At 41.6% G+C, this 17,994-nt stretch overlaps 1 protein-coding gene across 5 annotated transcripts in view; it reads right to left on the bottom strand.

The window, feature by feature from the left end:
- NEK1 (NIMA related kinase 1) overlaps positions 1 to 17,654 on the bottom strand; it is a 128,829-nt gene extending 111,175 nt beyond the window's left edge. For all 5 annotated transcript variants that reach the window (XM_054030468.1, XM_054030469.1, XM_054030470.1 and 2 more), the window contains exons 1-10: positions 17,487 to 17,654; positions 15,055 to 15,083; positions 13,326 to 13,462; positions 13,130 to 13,226; positions 9,590 to 9,687; positions 7,846 to 7,929; positions 6,141 to 6,208; positions 5,926 to 6,012; positions 4,616 to 4,670; positions 2,032 to 2,232 (exon numbers count right to left, since the gene is read on the bottom strand). In XM_054030468.1, coding sequence (XP_053886443.1) covers positions 2,032 to 2,232; positions 4,616 to 4,670; positions 5,926 to 6,012; positions 6,141 to 6,208; positions 7,846 to 7,929; positions 9,590 to 9,687; positions 13,130 to 13,226; positions 13,326 to 13,462; positions 15,055 to 15,064 — 837 coding nt within the window. In that variant the 5' untranslated portion in view covers positions 15,065 to 15,083; positions 17,487 to 17,654. The remainder of the gene's footprint in view (positions 1 to 2,031; positions 2,233 to 4,615; positions 4,671 to 5,925; positions 6,013 to 6,140; positions 6,209 to 7,845; positions 7,930 to 9,589; positions 9,688 to 13,129; positions 13,227 to 13,325; positions 13,463 to 15,054; positions 15,084 to 17,486) is intronic.
- Between the last annotated feature and the right edge of the window lie 340 nt (positions 17,655 to 17,994).

Below are 17,994 nucleotides of genomic sequence, written 5' to 3'. Positions count from 1 at the left end.
ACTATACATTAGAAAACAGCTAAACTGATTATGCAAAGTGCTGTCAAATACACAAATAAACTTACAAACTGAGAAAAAATATACATTCAGATCTTTAGATATTAGTAATTACTAGTGTTGGTACAAGTTTTTCAGATTTTTTTTTTTAATTCAACATCCCTTCAATTGATTTGCACAACTTCCAGTGAAAGAGTCCCATCATCCAGTCCCCTCACTGGACTCAGGAGGAAATACTGCCTTTAGAATATGGTAAATTACTGCTAATTAACTCATGGCTATTCAGACCCCCATTGAAAATTCCAAACCTATGCTGGCCTCAGGAAGCAAAGTCAGATCACAGGAACGAACAGGGTAACCCTTAAGCCAGTGTTAACATTAGACAGTTAAGCCCCTAAACAGTTCTTTAAAAAACTATTTACAATATTTGCTCCCAATGGGGATCTAATTCCCCATTTTAGCTCTAAAAGAAATTCCACGAGAATTTTCAACTCCTGTAAGAATGCAAGTTTAAAAAGTTCATTTGGAATTTCAATTTATATATGAATTAGATTTACACATCTCCAAAAATATATAAATGAATTAAATCAGTATTGTTTGCCATCTGCTATTCTTGTTAGTATTATATTAAAACAACAATATAAAGATTATCACCCAAACCGATCATGGAATTCCACATGGACAGAGGCACATTGAACAATTTCCTTAGACTTACTCCTATGTCCATTTAAACCAGGGGTCTCAAACTTAAATGACCAGGAGGGCCATGAGGACTAGTTCATTGGCCCGAGGGCTGCATCACTGACACCCCCCCTTCACTGCCCCCGGCCCTGCCCCCACTCCACCCCTTCCATGAGGCCCTGCCCCGCCTCTTCCCACCCCTTCACCGCCCCCATTCCAACCCCTTCCCCGAAGTCCCAACCCCAACTCTGCCCCCCTCCCTGCCCCCAGAAGGGGCAGGAGGGGTGTAGCGGGGACTCAGGGCAGTGAGTTGAGGTGCAGGGTGTGGCAGGGGCTCAGGGCAGGGAGTTGGGGTGCAGGAGGGACGTGGGACTCAGGGCAGGGGATTGGGGTGCAGGCAGAGGGCTCAGGGCAGGGAGCTGGGGGCGGGGTGCAGGAGGGCTTTGGGCTCTGGCGAAGCAGTTGGGACCATGTCCTTGCGGCCCCTGGGGATGCAGGGCTCCGCACGCTGCTTGCCGCTCCTCCAGGTACCTCCCCCAAAGCTCCCATTGGCCGCAGTTCCCCGTTCCCCGCCAATCGGAGCTGCGGGGAGACGGTGCCTGGAAACCAGGGCAACAAACGGAGCCCTCTGCTTCCCCCCTCCCCCCCGTCCACAGGGACGTGATGCCAGCCGCTTCAGGGAGCAGCGCAGGGCTTGAGGGGGGCCTCGAGTAGTTTGCCCACCCCTGGCCTGGAGGTAGGCCGGGTGGGGCGGGGGCGGGCTGCTTGGCAGGCCGCAGGAAATAGCCCTGCGGGCCGCATGCGGCCCGTGGGCCGCGTGTTTGAGACCCCTGATTTAAACATTCCTGGTTGCTTTAAAAACAAAAACGCCCCCCCACCTAACCTGGTTAAGTCTTAAATAAATAGTCACAAAGCAGTTCATTTGCTACTAGTAGGTTACTGAATTCATTGTCAGTCCCATGTTATGGATAGCCACATGATTAGATAAATCAAAGATTAACTACAAGTTTAACTATACATTCACACAGGACATGATGCACTTAAATTAAACAACTGAATTACTGAAATTCAGGAACAGAAACAATACTTCAACATCTTGAAATGAAATTTGTTGGTAGTTCATTTTACTGGTATAGTGAGTGTGACTGTTTGCTAAATATAGTAGTAACTATTTTCCCTCAAAATAGATACAAGTTCTTTACTTTCTATTGTAGTATTTTTGGAAGTAATTTCTCATGAGTATCTTATATTCTAAATTTGCATCTTAATATAATAAAAAGTGCACATGGCTGAATACTGCACAATAAATAAAAGGGGCAGAATTATTAAGCTATTTTAAAATAATTTCCATACCTGTGGTGTAAGAAATTTTTCCACCCGTTTGGCTATAAAGATTTTCTCCAATATGGAGTTGACTGATGGTCTATCCCTAGGATTCCTTTTAAATAATTGTGAAAGCAGATTACGTAAATCATAAGAATAATGCAGAGAAACAGGAGGAAAAGATCCAGAGATTATCTTCAGTACCAGGTTTTTCATGTTACCAGCTTCAAACTATAATTACCAGAAAGAGAGAAATTAGCATACATTAATATTTATATTGTCATACTGTCACAGCCACAAAGGACTTAATTTACATAAACATACCAAAATAAAAAATAACGGTACTTCTATTTAAATATTTGAAGGGCCCTTATCAAAAGATCTTTTAGATCTCAAATTTGCTCTGTATTGAGTAATCTGATGCTAAATACTTTAATGTTATACAATTCTGCCACACTAAAGAATAAGACTAATTTTTGGATTCTAAAAGTGTTTTGTGCTTTTTGCTAGTTCTGTACCTACAGTTAACCAATAAAAATTGTTCCCAGAGCTGGGCAACAGTCAATGGTAATGCAAAACAATGTTTTGGAGTAAAATGCATATAGTTTGCTAGCCTCCTTCCTTTTAGTTCACAAGATTGTCAATCCTCTTATGAAAACTCCTCTAGGAACAAAATGATAGTAAAAGGTCTGTGTTCACTTAAGGCCAATCCTGAGAAGTGTTGAGATTTCAACATGAGCTGTAGGTACTCTGGCACCTCTCTCGAATTCACTCTAATCAACAATACTAATTAGACCCCAGGTTTGGAAGCAATCTATGATGAACAACTGTTAGAAAGGGACATCACTTGAAATCCAGTCTATTAAATTATATATGCACACCGTATATACTCGATCACAAGCCAGTTCGTTTATAAGCCAACCACCTTCCCCTCCCCCCCAAGATGGATAAGTAAAAATGGAAATTTTTTATGACCTGTTCATAAGCCGACCCTATAATTCAGAGGTCAGCAAACTTTGGCTCCCGGGCCATTACCTCGAGCATCCGCAGGCATGGAGGTAAACCTAAGTAAAGTGTCCCGGCATGCCAGCTGCTTACCCTGATGGGCCAGGACAGCAACTGGTGAGGAAATTTTTTGGGGGAGAGAAGCTGGGAGTCAGGGGAGTAACCCCTGTGACCACCCCCCACATGACCCCATCCCTAGCCCAGGACCCCCACACTCTCCCCATCCCATCCCTTCCCACCTTACCTGGGGAGGGCCAGGGGAGGATGTCTCTGGCCTGGCTGGAGCTGCTCTGGTGGGCCAGACCGGGCGGCGCGGTCGCAGCATGTTCCAGCGGGCTGGGCTGGGGAGCTCAGCTGCAGTATGCTCTGGCGGGCCAGGTGGTGCAGCCACAGCCTGCTCTGGGGGGCGGGGCCGAGCGGCACAGCTGCAGCTGCAGTTGCTTCGGAGGTGGGGGGAGAGCAGCGTGGCCAGAAGCGGAAAGACTCTGGCCCCACCTCTTCCCTTCTGGCTCTTCTGGTTATGCTGCCTCTCCTTGCTCCCTCTGTTGTGGGGAGGGGCTGTGTCCCACCTCTCCCTCTCTATACCCATTCATAAGCCGACCCCCTTCTCTGGTGCTTCCCTTTTTTACTAAAAGAATTCGGCTAATGAACGAGTATATACGGTAAATACTTTCCAGCACCACATCTGCCTCTGAAGCCCCTTTCCAAATTTTGTCATTTTACAATTATATTTTCCTATTTTTAAAAATGTCTCTCTCCCTACTGTTGTCATGTCAGTGACCCACCAAACAGGGAAAACTGATTGACTAGACATGGGAAACAGTGACGGATTACACAAGCTAACTGAAATATTTTTCCTCTAATCTTTCTGTTACAGTAATTTTAGATAAACAGTTTCAGACAGAAGTGTGATTTTTTAATGACAATACCCAAACAAAATCAAACATATTAATTTCAATTTTATCTAAAATAAAGGGGTGAAGTGGAATGGGAAGGTAAGGAAGAGAGCAATATACACTAACAGGAAAAGGATAGTCTGCAAAAAAGATACTGCTCTTTAGAGGCTTTGCAAGTAAGGTATAATATTAAAAAAACAAAAACAAAAAACTAGGAAACAGAAGACACTTGTCTGTCCTTTGTACCATTTCTGCATGCTACAAAGGAAGCTCATTAATGCTACTGCACCAGAGATACAGACTGAATTCACCAATAGCTAATTAAATGTAAAGTTCACAATATTGCTAGGAAAGGAACGTTACACTTTGCTTAATGCACTTTTGCTATCATACTTGCTGCTTTTGTTGCTAAAAACATAGTTTACTGAAAGGAACGGTAAAAAAATGTGTTGCTAAATATACTGCACAGATGTGCAGGACAGCAGTCAAACAAAAAAAGTGAGGCAGGTTGGCCAACAAAGATCAGCAGTAATGTGGGGAAGAGGTGGTTACAATAGTAAAGTTAATTTCAAAAGTAATCACATACCATGATAAGCCCTGCATCAGCTCAAATACAATTTATCAGTCTGAAATTTGGCAATGGACAAAATAATGAAAGAGGTATGTTTGTAAAACAGAGTAATAATTCCAAAGTATTTTAAAGTTTTACTTACTGCATGTTTAAGTGTGCACATTTCATAGAGAACACAACCAAGAGCCCATATGTCACTAAACAAAGAGAACAGACCTGAAAAATTAGTTTTTGCTCCAAAAATACCAAATTATCTAAAACAGTGATCCTGTGGTGCGCGAGCCACAAGTGGCTCTCTAATGCGTCTCCTGCGACTCTTTGCAGCACAAAATATAAAGACCATTGTGTGATTTAATTATTAACCAAATCAGAATTGTTAATAAGAGAGTAAAAACAATCAAGTTATCAACTTGCACTAAGTTATTAATATTTGCCATGAGAATACATACAGACACATATATATTATAAAAAAAACTAAATATTTCCCTGGTCATACTGTTTAAATCTGAATAGTACTAAAGTAAATGAAACAATGAATTCATGCTACTATGGCTCTTCTGGGGGTAATGTTGATCCCAATTTTGGCTCCTGAACCACTGACGTCTGAGTATCACTGCTCTAGATGTATGTTCTTGAAACCAAGTGATAGAAATTAAGCATTTGTGCATTTTGCAAGATGTACTAGCTTCCTATCTATTTAAAAAACAAATGTGTGTCTCTTCCAAACAAAGACGCACCAGATATTTCTGCTCCAGACTCTCTTTATGTAGGAATCAATACCACACTTATCACCATGATATCTGATTTAGACAAATTGGATAAGTGAATGGTGGGAGAAATCTTTTTTTAAGAGATGCAAGTACCACAGATTTTATGTCCTACACAATTGGAAATTTCTAAAGTATTTAAATACACCTCTACCCGGATAGAATGCTGTCCTCGGGAGCCAAAAAAATCTTAACGCGTTACAGGTGAAACTGCGTTATATCCAACTTGCTTTGATCTGCCAGAGTGCGCAGCCCCGCTTCCCCAAGCGCTGCTTTACCACGTTATATCCGAATTCATGTTATATCAGGGTAGAGGTGTATTTTAAAGGTACTGTGGGCTTTTTCCTTTTTTTTTTAATTTCAGTTATTTAGACAGTTTTAAAAGCTACTGCTTCTAACAGTGGTGGCATGAGAAAATGGCCTCCATGGAATAAGACAGCACTACAATGGACCCAGTCTAGTAACTATCAGTCAGCTACAGCACAGACCCTCATATGTTTAATGAAGTCAGTTATTGTGCTTGCGCATTCACTCAGATTTTTCCAACCCATGTAGTAAAGTGCACAGCATGCTGGAGATCAAGACTGAACTCTTTACTATTGCATGAACAGAATAGCTCTACATTTCTAAACAAAATAAATCAAAATGAAAAAAGTCAATTATTAAGTCAAATGTTTTACAGTACCTTTTATTGTTATAAGGTTTGTTCTGACAGATTTCAGGTGACAAATAGTATGGTGTTCCTATGCAAGTGCGAGCCAGCTCTACAGTACTAGAATAAAAAAGGAAAACTAAAAATGAACGTTAACTTACATAAATTATGTAGTCATGTAGCATCCATTTTTGCTAGATTGATTTACTCATATTAATGTATATAGAGCAGCACTGAATGAGTGTTACCTGTTAAGAACTCTAGCTATTCCAAAGTCTCCCAGTTGTATTGTTCCATCTTTGGTTAAAAATATATTCTAAAGACAGGAGGGGGAGAGGGGGAGAAAAGTCAGTTACAACTCAAGTGCAAGAACAAAAGTATTTAATTGTACAAAAAAGTTACACATGGAAATGTAAAAAAAATAAAAATTGACATCTTTGACTATTACTTGACTGGGGGGAGAGGGGAGGGTGTAGGTGGTTTGAAGGGATGACTAATATTAAGCATCCGCTTCACTGTACTATACAGTATATAGAACTGAAATGTCTTGACACCAAAGAGAGTCAAGACATTTCAGTTCTATATACTGTACTCTCCAAATGCAGTCACATCAGGGGATAAGCAAATGTCTTTTAGACCTTGTCTACACTGACATGCTAAATCGGCCTCACTGCATTCGATGCAGCGGTGTCAGTTTAGCAGGTCTGGTGAAGAAGCAGTAGGTTGATGGCAGAGCGCTCTCCTGTTGACTTCAGTACTCCACCTCCTTGAGAGGCGGAAACTAAGTCAGTGGGAAAGTATCACCCGCTGACAAAGCATAGCGTGGACACCGAGGTAATTTTTTCCACACCCCTGAGCAATATAAATTGACTTAAGTGGCAGCGTAGACCAGGCCTCAGTCTTTTCATGACCAATGTTTTCATCCTTGTAATGCTTTCCCTTCTCTGCCTGCTCTATTCTTGTAAGCAGGCACTTCTAGAAATATACAGGTATCCTGCTCTGAAAGATTCAGAAAGCAGGAATCTGATAAAATTTCAGTAAACCTCTAGCCCAATATAAAGCGACCCGATATAACATGAATTCGGATACAACATGGTAAAGCAGCACTCCAGGGGGATGGGGGGGGGGGGAGCGGGGGCCTGCGCGCTCCAACGGATCAAAACAAGTTCGATATAACGCGGTAAGATTTTTTGGCTCCCGAGGACAGCGTTATGACGGGGTAGAGGTGTATTTACCAGCATACACCTGACAATAAAGTATACATGCATTGTGTTGGTGGTGGTTTGTAACCCATAGTAGACTAGACTTTAAAGATGTTTCAGTCTTAATTTTTTAGAGCCTATATACCTAATATTTATTTAAAAAAACAAAGACAAAAACAAAAAGAAACCTGTATTAAGATCCCATCTATACAAATAGAAGCCATGTAGTAACTGTGTACCATTGCAGCTCTATTTGTAGAGCAGAAGAACCCACACAACCCAAGCTTGAAAGTCTTCCTAATTGTTTTTTTACAATCAAGAAAAAGAGCTATGTCATAAATAACTCAAAGCTAAAATCCAGTCCCAAAAATCTTCATTGAGCAGGTGCTACTGGTTATCTTAGAATTTAATATAAAATTCCAGAATGAAACTATTTTTTTTAAAAAGTTATGTAACTAGGGATTTAGCCAAACTGTACTTAACTACCACAGGATTGTTTTAGACTTTAAAATATATTTTTTATTAGCTTGTGTTCCATCTTAGTGGCATTCTGTTTGTGTTCATTTGTGCAGCACATCTTGTGCAGCAGACAACAGGGTCTGATTCAAGGCCCGCTGAAGTCAATGGGAGTTGGGTAGTTTTACATAAGACCAGGTTATTTCCCCTACCTGGTTGGGAGATAACAATCAATCAATAAAATAAAGTATAATCACTCTACTGTAATTCAACTTGAAAATACCATCCAGCATACCTGTGACTTTATATCTCGATGCAAAATTTTTCTGTCATGTACATGTTTTAGTGCTAAACAAATCTGTACGAACCAATCCATGATCTAAAAATAACAGAGAAAGGTAGAGTTAGTGTTCTATATTTATTTATACACCCACATGCAGTTTTCAAGTCAAGGATTAACCTTACTCAAATTTTACTGATCTAGACTATTTACAATCTTTAAAAGTTATGATAAAGCTGTGTGTATACATATAATTGGGTTATAATTTTTTTAGAACATGGCCTTTCATCCTTAAAATTCTATTTTTGTGGGAATACCTCTCAGTTACATCAACACAGCATCTCAACGGCAGACCAAAATAATAATAATAATAATAATAAAAAAGTGTCCTTATAGTCCATTAAGAAATTAAACAAAAAAGACTAAAGCTCTCCTACTAGCATCTATACTTTTATCAATTTTATATTATGCTATTCTTCACTTTTATATAAAAAAAAAATCTGATCTTAATTACAGAAATGACAAAACAGCATAAAATTAGGAGACTGATTCCAAGCAAGCCAAACTGAGTTTGATAGTTCTCATTTCATGGCTTTTCCGATTTTAACAAAAAAGGTAAACTTTTCCACCCTTAAAAAAAATTAAAAGTACTGTAGTTAAGCACTTCATCTTTTCAAATTACCAATACACACAGACATCAGTATTGTGCTATAATTCTGTTATCACTTTTACCTCGACATTTAGCATCTCTACTAGTAGTAGTCCTAATTAACTGGTAAGGATTTAGAACAGGGGTCCGCAACCTTTCAGAAGTGGGGTGCCGAGTCTTCATTTATTCACTCTAATTTAAGGTTTCGTGTGCCAGTAATACATTTTAAAGTTTTTAGAAGGTCTCTTTCTATAAGTCTATAACATATAACTAAACTATTGTTGTATGTAAAGTAAATAAGGTTTTTAAAATGTTTAAGAAGCTTCATTTAAAATTAAATTAAAACGCAGAGCCCCCGGACCAGTGGCCAGGACCCGGGCAGTGTGAGTGCCACTGAAAATCAGCTCATGTGCCGCCTTTGGCACGCGTGCCATAGGTTGCCTACCCCTGATTTAGAAGATAAATTAAAAAGTGTTTTTCTGACACGTGATTTTCTCTCATCTCTGCCTCTCTCTATACTGCCAGCAAAAGCCCAATGTACTCCCAACCCTTGCCAGCCAAGAGTATTGCCAGATTCTCTTCTCTGCTTATTTGTAGCATGAAGACAAAATCCTCAGAGACTTCACAACTCCTTGACTAACGTCCCAGCGTATGACCACATGAAGAAAAAGATCCTGTTTACACATTTCCAAGACTGAAATTTTCCATTTTGAAGAACTTTCGAGTTAATGGATTTAATATGATGTAAACCTTAAAGTTTGGTTTTGTATCCCTGATTTAATTAAAGTAACAAAATGCGTATCAGAAGCCCAACATCATAATACCAGTCAAAAAAAAAAATCGAAATATTTAAGAGAAAATCTTGAGCCATAAAATCCAACAGGTTTAATGTTTGATTCACCTAAATTGTCTCCTTTATTGTAGTTCCATTAATGCATTTGGTCTATGTTCCAAGTAGTATGAATTCTTAGCATTCTATAGCTGTACCAGTCAGGCTTTTATCTATATTAAAATAACCATATTCACCAAGCTGATCCAAAACTACTCAATTTAAGTTTTCTTCTGCTCAGAAAGTGTATAATGTAAATTACAGCCCAAAATTCCCACTACCTGGTCTTCTGAGAACAAGATCCCTTTCTGAGCATTTATTCGTCTAAACAGGTCCCCTCCTTCACAGTAATCCATCACTATATAGAGAGAGCCATTTTCTGTAAAAACAAGAGATACATCTATATTTGTCATGAAATATTGTAAAAGCTTTCTGAAAATCTTAACATATGAATTTTGTTTTGTGTAGGTTATAGCGAAGACACAATAAGTCCAAAGACTAAATCTACAAGTGAAGAAACAGTTATAAATTATTTATTTGCTAAGCTTCAGGCAAACTGCTTATATTGCAGTTTCCATTTTTGGCATTGATGATTCAGTAGGTGGCATTCTTCCCTCCATATCACAAACCAACACTTCAATATGATGTTAGGGGCCACTGGGCCATCCTAGTGTGTCCTTCCATTTCAGTGATGGGTAGAAGAATAAAAATAAAATAAAAAATTCATGTATGGAGATAATTCTTCAAGAGGCTTGAGACCTATAAAATGCAATGCTTTACAAACATTCGCACCCTTTACAATTACAGAATTATGACATACAATAAAATGTCATGCTTATGACCCTGATGCAGTACTTAAGTTACTGTACAATAAAAAAGATTAAAGAAGCAGGAAGGTATTAGGCCAGAAATTACAAGCATATTCAAAATTTTCTAATACTTCATGAATGCTTAGCCAAAAGTGCCATTAAAGTTTTCTACTGCATGTAACAATGATACCCACAAATTTGGCATAAAACATCAAAGTATTGCAAGCACATATCTAGATTACCAATAGTTTTAAAAACATTCCAAGATGGAAGAGTTTAAACAATATCGGATTTCATTTAAATTTCATTAAAGTTCATTTGAATTTACAGTCTCCTATCCCAAGGGCTAGGCTCAATATAAACTATTATAATCATTTAGGGTCTGATGCTGAAAAGAAATGGGAGTTACCACCACTGTGCAGAATGGTCCCTTAAATAAATTGTTTGATTCCCTCAAATCAGTTCAGTATGTGTAATCAAGATGTTTCAACTAGAAAGATGTAGTACAGTGTCTTGTTACTGTGCATTAAATAATTACTTCATGGATGACCACACAATCTGTTTTCTTAGTACTGCTATAAAAGACTGCAGAAACGTTATCTTATAAACAGAATACCTCAAGTTATCTTCCTAAATGAGATTCAATAAAGACAAATACTACACTTATGAAAAATCAAATGCACAACTACAAAATGGTGAATAACTCGGTAGGCAGTCGTATTGCAGAAAAGATCTGGTGTTACAGAAGGATCACAATTCTGTGGCCAGGGGCTCCATGCGCTGCCGCCGTCCCGAGCACAGGCTTCGCAACCCCCATTGGCCAGGAACTGCAGCCAATGGGAGCTGTGGGGGCGGCGTCTGCAGGTGAAGGCAGCACGCAGAGCTGCCCGGCCACGCCTACGCTTAGGAACTGAGGGAGGGACATGTCGCCACTTCTGGGGAGCCCCCTGAGGTAAACGCTGTCCAGAACCCTCACCCCTCCTGCAGCCCAACCCCCTGCCCAGCCCTGAGCCCCCTCCCACACCCACTCCGCTAGCAGCAGCAGGAGTTTGGAAGACATGGTGGCCCGAGACTGCCTGAGCAGCAGCTGGTGTGACTGGCCCAGGGGCTGCCCGTGCTGCTCAGGCGGCCCCTGGGCCAGCCGCCCCAGCCGCTGTAGAAGTCACGGAGGTCCCAGAAAGTCACAGAATCTGTGACCTCTGTGACAAACACACAGCCTTATTCATAAGTTCTGTGCATTTTACCAAAGTGATAATTTAAGGTAAAACTGGTAAATTAGGTTACACTGTTCCTCTGGGAGCAGAGGATCTGGGATTTCTGCGAGTAGCCAGTGTTGGGCAGGACATAACAGGGGAATGTTTCCAAGGGACTCAGGTGCACTTCTTGTAAACCTGCAAGGCAAAGAAAGGGCTAGCATAGCCTGGAGGAGAGTGCTTGAGTAACTGACAGGAAGGTTGTGTTAGCAGGCCAACACCAGCCACCACAGGCAATATTCCCTCTTGCTAGAGGCAGGGGTAACAAGAGGATACTGTACTGGGTACCAAGAGATCTCTCAAACTTGTATTAACAGGAGGGTCGTGCATAAGAAATGGGAGGTACTGTAATTGTCCCACTCTACTCAGCACTGATGAGGCCTCATCTGCAGTACTGTGTCTAGTTCCAGGTGCCACACTTTAAGAAGGATGTTCACACACTGTAGAGAGTCAAGAGAAGAGCAATAAAAGTGACAAGAGGTTTAGAAAAAAAATGACCTATGAGGAAGGTTAAAGAACTGGCCATGTTTAGTCTTGAGAAATGAAGACTGAGGAGTGGACCTGATAACACCATCTTCAGATATGCCAAGGGCTGTTACAATGAAGACAGTGATCAATTGTTCTCCATGTCCACTGAAGGTAGGACAAGAAGCAATCAGCTTAAATCTGCACAAAGGGAGATTTAGGTCAAATATTATGAAACACACTAACTAGGACAAGTTAAGCACTAGAAAAGACTTCCTAGGGAGGTTGTGGAATTCCCATCATTGGAGGTTTTTAAGAACAGGTTAGAACATCTGTCAGAGATGATGTAGGTATACTTGGTCCTGTCACAACACAGGGGGCTGGACTAGATGACCTCTTAAGGTCCCTTCCAGCCCTACGTTTCAATGAAGTTATTGTTGCATGGAATTGTACATTTACAGTTACAAAATAAATGAATATAGAAAGCAAACAATCACAAGGAATGTGTGATTATTCTGTTTAAATCATAGGGGAACCCCAGATGTGCATATAGGTTACGTTCATATTTTCACCTGCTTTCAAACACTGTTTCACAATAGCATGTTTGGCTCCTTATCTGGACTGCTTATTCCTGTGATACCCATTGTGGCAGTGCTCTAAAACAGCTTATCACCAACACCTTCAATCTTTTCAAGCCAGTTGATATTCACATCTTCCCTGAGGATCCTTGGTTTTGAAAGTAATTCCCATCCCCAAGCCAATCAAAAGCCATCAAGGCAAGCTACATGCTTCATGCATCTTTCAAGCTCGGTGGTGATGGTATAGGGTAGCTTACTGTCCTGAGGACTGATGGATTTCTTGTAGGCAGAGGTCAGTCAGTTGGGTCAGTCATATTTGACTTTAGTTTGAGTACAACCATGTACAGCTTAGGATAGACATACATATTGGAAGAAAAAAATCTGGTTGGACCTTCCCAGCAGGAACAAGAACTCATGGACTTTTCACTTACATTAAACCTCATCCAAAAACAAATGTTTAGACATGTAAAGGGAAGGACCTGAAACAAACATATGGCCGGTGGTGGTGTTTTGGTTTGGTTATTTTTGGGAAGCAGTGGCTTACAAAAGTACAGACCAGAAGGAACTGAGAGAGACAGTTAAGGAGATGAGGGGAAAATATTGGGAAGATTTGTTTTTCAAATCATGTATAATTTTAAAAAAATGACAACCACTTATATTTTTATATTGCTGTACATTCACTAGTTCAGGTTCCATTATGTAGTTTTGAATCTTACCTTCAAATGATTCCCGATACAGGACAATATTTGGATGTTTCATGTTTGCCAACACAGCAACTTCTCGCCTTGATTCTTCTCTCTCTTTATTGGACATCTTAAAAAAGAAAAAAAAAAAAAAAACAAACGGACACTTTTCTTGAGAGCAGGACTACAAAAAAAAACCAACATACTGATACTTAATAATATCACTCACCTTACAGATGTTTATCTCCTTAATAACATACTGTCTGCTATTTTCTTTAGCTTTGACGAGAATTGCTTTTCCAAAGGATCCTTCACCAATCTTCTGCACCTTAATATATTTCTCCATGGTTCTTTTTCTAAGGCATCCTTACACAAGGGTTGGGCAAAAAACAGAGCATACTCGGTTAACTGAATAATAAAGTTTAGTGTCTGCCAGATCAAGTTATGCATTTCACTTTAGTTTCCAATTCATTTGTCTCTCCAATTCCATAAGAAACTTGATTTCTCCTCTGCAAGTCAGTGAATCCAAATCTCAACTTCTCACCCACACCACTTGAATGGTCTAGAAAGGGGACTATATTGCCATACACAGTTCAGCTCTTTCATCTTGATGAAATGCAGGTAGACAGTCAGAAAATACCAAATAAAGTAAGTCCATTCAGTCTCCAAGTAAAGTCAGTATTCAGTGCCATACTTTTTGCTTCAGCTAGCAGGTGAGCAGCACTTAGATCTACAACACTTAGCTTCCTTTACCTCTCCCTTAATATTATTGGGGAAGATCACTTCAGGAAGAGAGTGGGAATACTTAAATACATTTTATTGAAAAGCACCAGAATGCCTATGCTGGAAATTAGGCAAAATTATTTAGCTATAAACTGGCACTGGGCCTTGAAGTTTAGCCTGTCTTCACTTCCATCAAAACCTTCCAGAAGACTTGTGTGAAGTTTTTAATCACTTATCCTCTTTAAAAAGACATGTGACATTTATGTACTTTTCAAATCTTCACCACTTTGTTATATAGTCATCTTATGGTCTCCTAGGGCAATATGTGTTTGCACTGTATTATTTGTCTATTTGGACAGCAAACTCCTTTGAGACCATGACTGGATTTTCCTCCATCAACACTCAGACAAAAAAACGTGTTAAACATTCTTTTAATGTGTACTTTTGTATATGTGGAAAAGTGAAGCCCGCAAAAAAGTTTGGAAGTAGAAAAGTTAAGATTGTCTACAAATTCTCAACTCTTCTTCCTATGAATACATGCATTGCAACATACTCTATTACATTATACAGTTCAGTATATAAGCTGGGTGCCATGCAACTGTGAAAATAGAATGAATTATATTTTAGAAGTAGAATGAATTAAAGAAATGCTGTATGTTCCTTTAAGCAGGAATGAGGAATGTTGAGATAAAGGAAGAGGAACATTAAGGTATTGATAAATGGATCCACTTAAACTGATGGTGGGACATTAACAGGAGATTGGTGAGAGTTAATAAGGACATGAGATATGTGTCTAGCCCCAGGTAAACTTATCAGTTCTGCTCCCTTTGTAATCTTGTTAATTTCGCGCCCTTTTATCTGTATAAGTAAGGTGGTTTGAGCCTTGTATGGCGCTCCCATTTTCTGGGTGTATTAGCAGAGCACTTTTGCTAATAAACTATGTGGTCTGACAAATTGTGAGTCCTGAGTCTGACTTTGACACAACACATGAGGCAGCTGTTCAATATTATTTTCCAGTGTTCACAGAATGTAGCCCTGCTTCATTCACTGCACACTCCTGTCTCACTACCCTTATTGTCCACTCTGCGGAAGATTCAACTGGTCCACACTAACCCCCCACTTCGAACGAAGATATGCAACTTCAGCTACGTTATTCACCTAGCTGAAGTCAAACTATCTTAGTTCGAACTTACCGCGGGTCCACACGGGTTTTTTTAAATCAAAATAGTACTTACCAATGTTCATCAGCAGCTCTTAAAATGCTCTGCAAAAAAATATATACCGGTAATTAGATAAATTTTTAAAGAATGGAACAGAGATGTGTCAAGAGATTAAATAACTAACCCAAGGTCAAAAAGCAAGTTAGTCCTGGAGCTAGGAACAGAACTCACGTCACCTGAGCTCCAAGTCCTAAGCCCTACCTAATGCTACCTCACAAAAGTTAAGATCAAACAGTGGAACAAACAAATCTAACTTTGTGTCACTCTTCAGAACTGCAGTACGTAAAAAAAAAAAAAAAAAAAAAGGCTTAGTTTTATATGTTTATTGTCTCTTGTTAACTCTATATCCAATTTGCACAGTACACAAGTAAGGAAATAATCTATTAACTGCCAGGCCTGCACTCAACTTTAGGCTCCAAAAGTCAGTTCTCGTTTTCTCTCCCATATAATCACCAGTAATAAAGATTTTGCAGGCCAAATTAGCATGACTTGGCTTACAGACTCTTCACTTACCATTATATATAAAGAAGAGGAGAACCCAGTTTGAAAGATAATCTTAGGCTGAGAAATGGAGACAGAAAGGAGATAGACCAGGGGTGGGCAAACCACAGCCCATGGGCAGGAGCCGTTTTAAGCTGGCCTACTCCCACCGGGGGCCACACCATGTGGCTCAGCCCCACTCCTGCCGGGGCACTGGGTCAGGGGCCGCACCATGCAGCTCCTGAAAGCCACGGCGTGGCCCCGCTCCGGCTCCTACATGCTCCAATGGGAGCTGCAGGGGTGGTGCCTGCGGATGGGGCAGGGTGCAGAACTGCCTGGCCACGCCTCCACATAGGAGCCAGAGAAGGGACATGCCACTGCTACCACGAGCCATTTGAGGTAAGCGCCGCTCAGAGCCTGCACCCCCCAAGCCTCTCCCCATGGCCCAACCCCACTCTCCAAACCCCTCGATCCCAGCCCGGAGCACTCTCCTGCATCCCAAACCTCTCATCCCCAGCCCCAATCCAGAGCCCACATCCTCTCCTGCACCCCAATTTTGTAACCATTCATGGCCCACCATACAATTTCTATTCCCTGATGTGGCCCTCGGGCCAAAAAGTTTGCCCACCCCTGAGATAGACTAAAATAACTCAGAAGGGTAGTAAGAACATTTGATCAAACTCAAGCAGTCAGACAAACTAGCCAGAGTTACCACAGGGAAGTAACTGAGATCTACCAACTGAGGGTATGTCTACACTACCCGCCTGATCAGCGGGCAGCGATCGATCCAGCGCGAGTCGATTTATCACATCTAGTCTAGACGTGATAAAACGACCCCCAAGCACTCTTCTGTCGACTCCTGTACTCCACTGCCGTGTGAGGTGCAGGCGGAGTGGACGGTAGCAGTCGACTCACCGCAGTGAAGACACCACGGTAAGTCAATCTAAGTACATTGACATCAGCTATGTTATTCATATAGCTGAAGTTGTTTAACTTAGATCGATTCCCCTCATGTAGACCAGGCCTAAGCGTGGTCAGATTAAGAGAAAGGAGACCCACCTAGGGCTGGGAAAGAGAAAAATGTATAACAGAAAGAGGAACTGGTTCAAACTCAGAATTTTCTTCTTAGGTACTACTTGCAGCAAAGAGTCTTTCTACCAACCCAGCATAGTACAGAGGTGATCTTCAACTGCAATATAAAGATTTCCATTTATTACTTTCTGTAGTTCATCATCTAAGTTTAATAAGCTTTGTTTTTAGTCAAGCTAATCTGGAGCTATTAGCTATACTTAAAAGTTATTGCTGGGAGCTATCTCAAGATGAGATAAACTACCCTTTAGTGACTAAGAAGCTTTTGGGAGGAGAAAAACCGAGGCTAACCACAGTCCAACCAGAGGCAAGCACCACAGTTTGGTCCTAATTAGATGCTTAGTTTCTTGTAGACATCATGGTAAACAGGTGTCTTAAGAAGGGATCTGAACCAGGGAGGGTGATGGTTTTGCCGATCTGTGCAGGAAAGACATTGGGGTGCACAAAAGGCATGATGGAAGCTAGCGCTGAGGGACAAAGCTACTTATGGGCGAGAGGGTCAGAGATCGCACTGCGGCTGGCACCACGGCTAGGTGGAGGGAAAATAGAGATGGAAACTGTAACATCACAAACAGCTCCCACATCGGCCGCGGTGACCTACGGACCAAGGACCACCGCCCCCATAAGGACAGGGAGCCGCAGAACCGCCCGCCCCCGGAACCGGCTCCCGCGGCACCACCCCCACCTCACACACCCGCCCCGCCAGCCTCGATCAGCAGCACCCACAACCGCACCGGAGAGACCGGAGACCCCCACCGCAGAGGCGGACAGGCGCTGCCCCGGCCAAACCCCGCGCCACCGCCTTCTCGGCAGAGGAGACGAGCTGCTCCCCAGCAGCCGGACCGGACAACCGCCGCCGCGCCCCCTCCCCAACTCACCTTCCCCTACTACTACCGCAGCAGCAGCCACCGCTCTCTCTGCTCAATCCAACTTAGCTACAGACCCACCTCTCGCCCCGTAAGGGGTGAGCGCGTCCCGACGCCGGCTCCCATTGGGTGATGCGAGCCAAGCAGGTTCGGCTGCGCCTCCTAGCTAGCGGGGCAGCGATTGTGGCTTCACCGTGGTAACGCGGAGAAAAGAAGCACGTGACAGCAAAGAGCGGAGAGAGGCAAGTTCCACGCGGCCAGGGGCGGGACAAGGCGGGGCTCAGGGGCTGGATGATTGATGGAGAAGGGTATTTGCATATCTGTGCTGCATCGGTGTCTGTGAATGGCCGTGCGAGTCCATCCAGCCATTTACGGTTGCCAAGCCTCCAGGATTGGCCTGGAGTCTCTCAGAATCTGCATCCATCTCCCAGTGATTATTGAAAGCAATCTGGGAGATTTTAATAGGATATTTTAAGAAAATGACATTACTTCATTTAGGAAAAAAAAATCTTCCTGAATA

The sequence above is a fragment of the Malaclemys terrapin genome, chromosome 5 (genome assembly GCF_027887155.1).
Source record: "Malaclemys terrapin pileata isolate rMalTer1 chromosome 5, rMalTer1.hap1, whole genome shotgun sequence".
In the NCBI taxonomy this organism is placed as follows: domain Eukaryota; kingdom Metazoa; phylum Chordata; order Testudines; family Emydidae; genus Malaclemys; species Malaclemys terrapin.
Note: the sequence above shows the minus strand (reverse complement) of the source record. Positions and strands in the feature narration are given on the sequence as shown.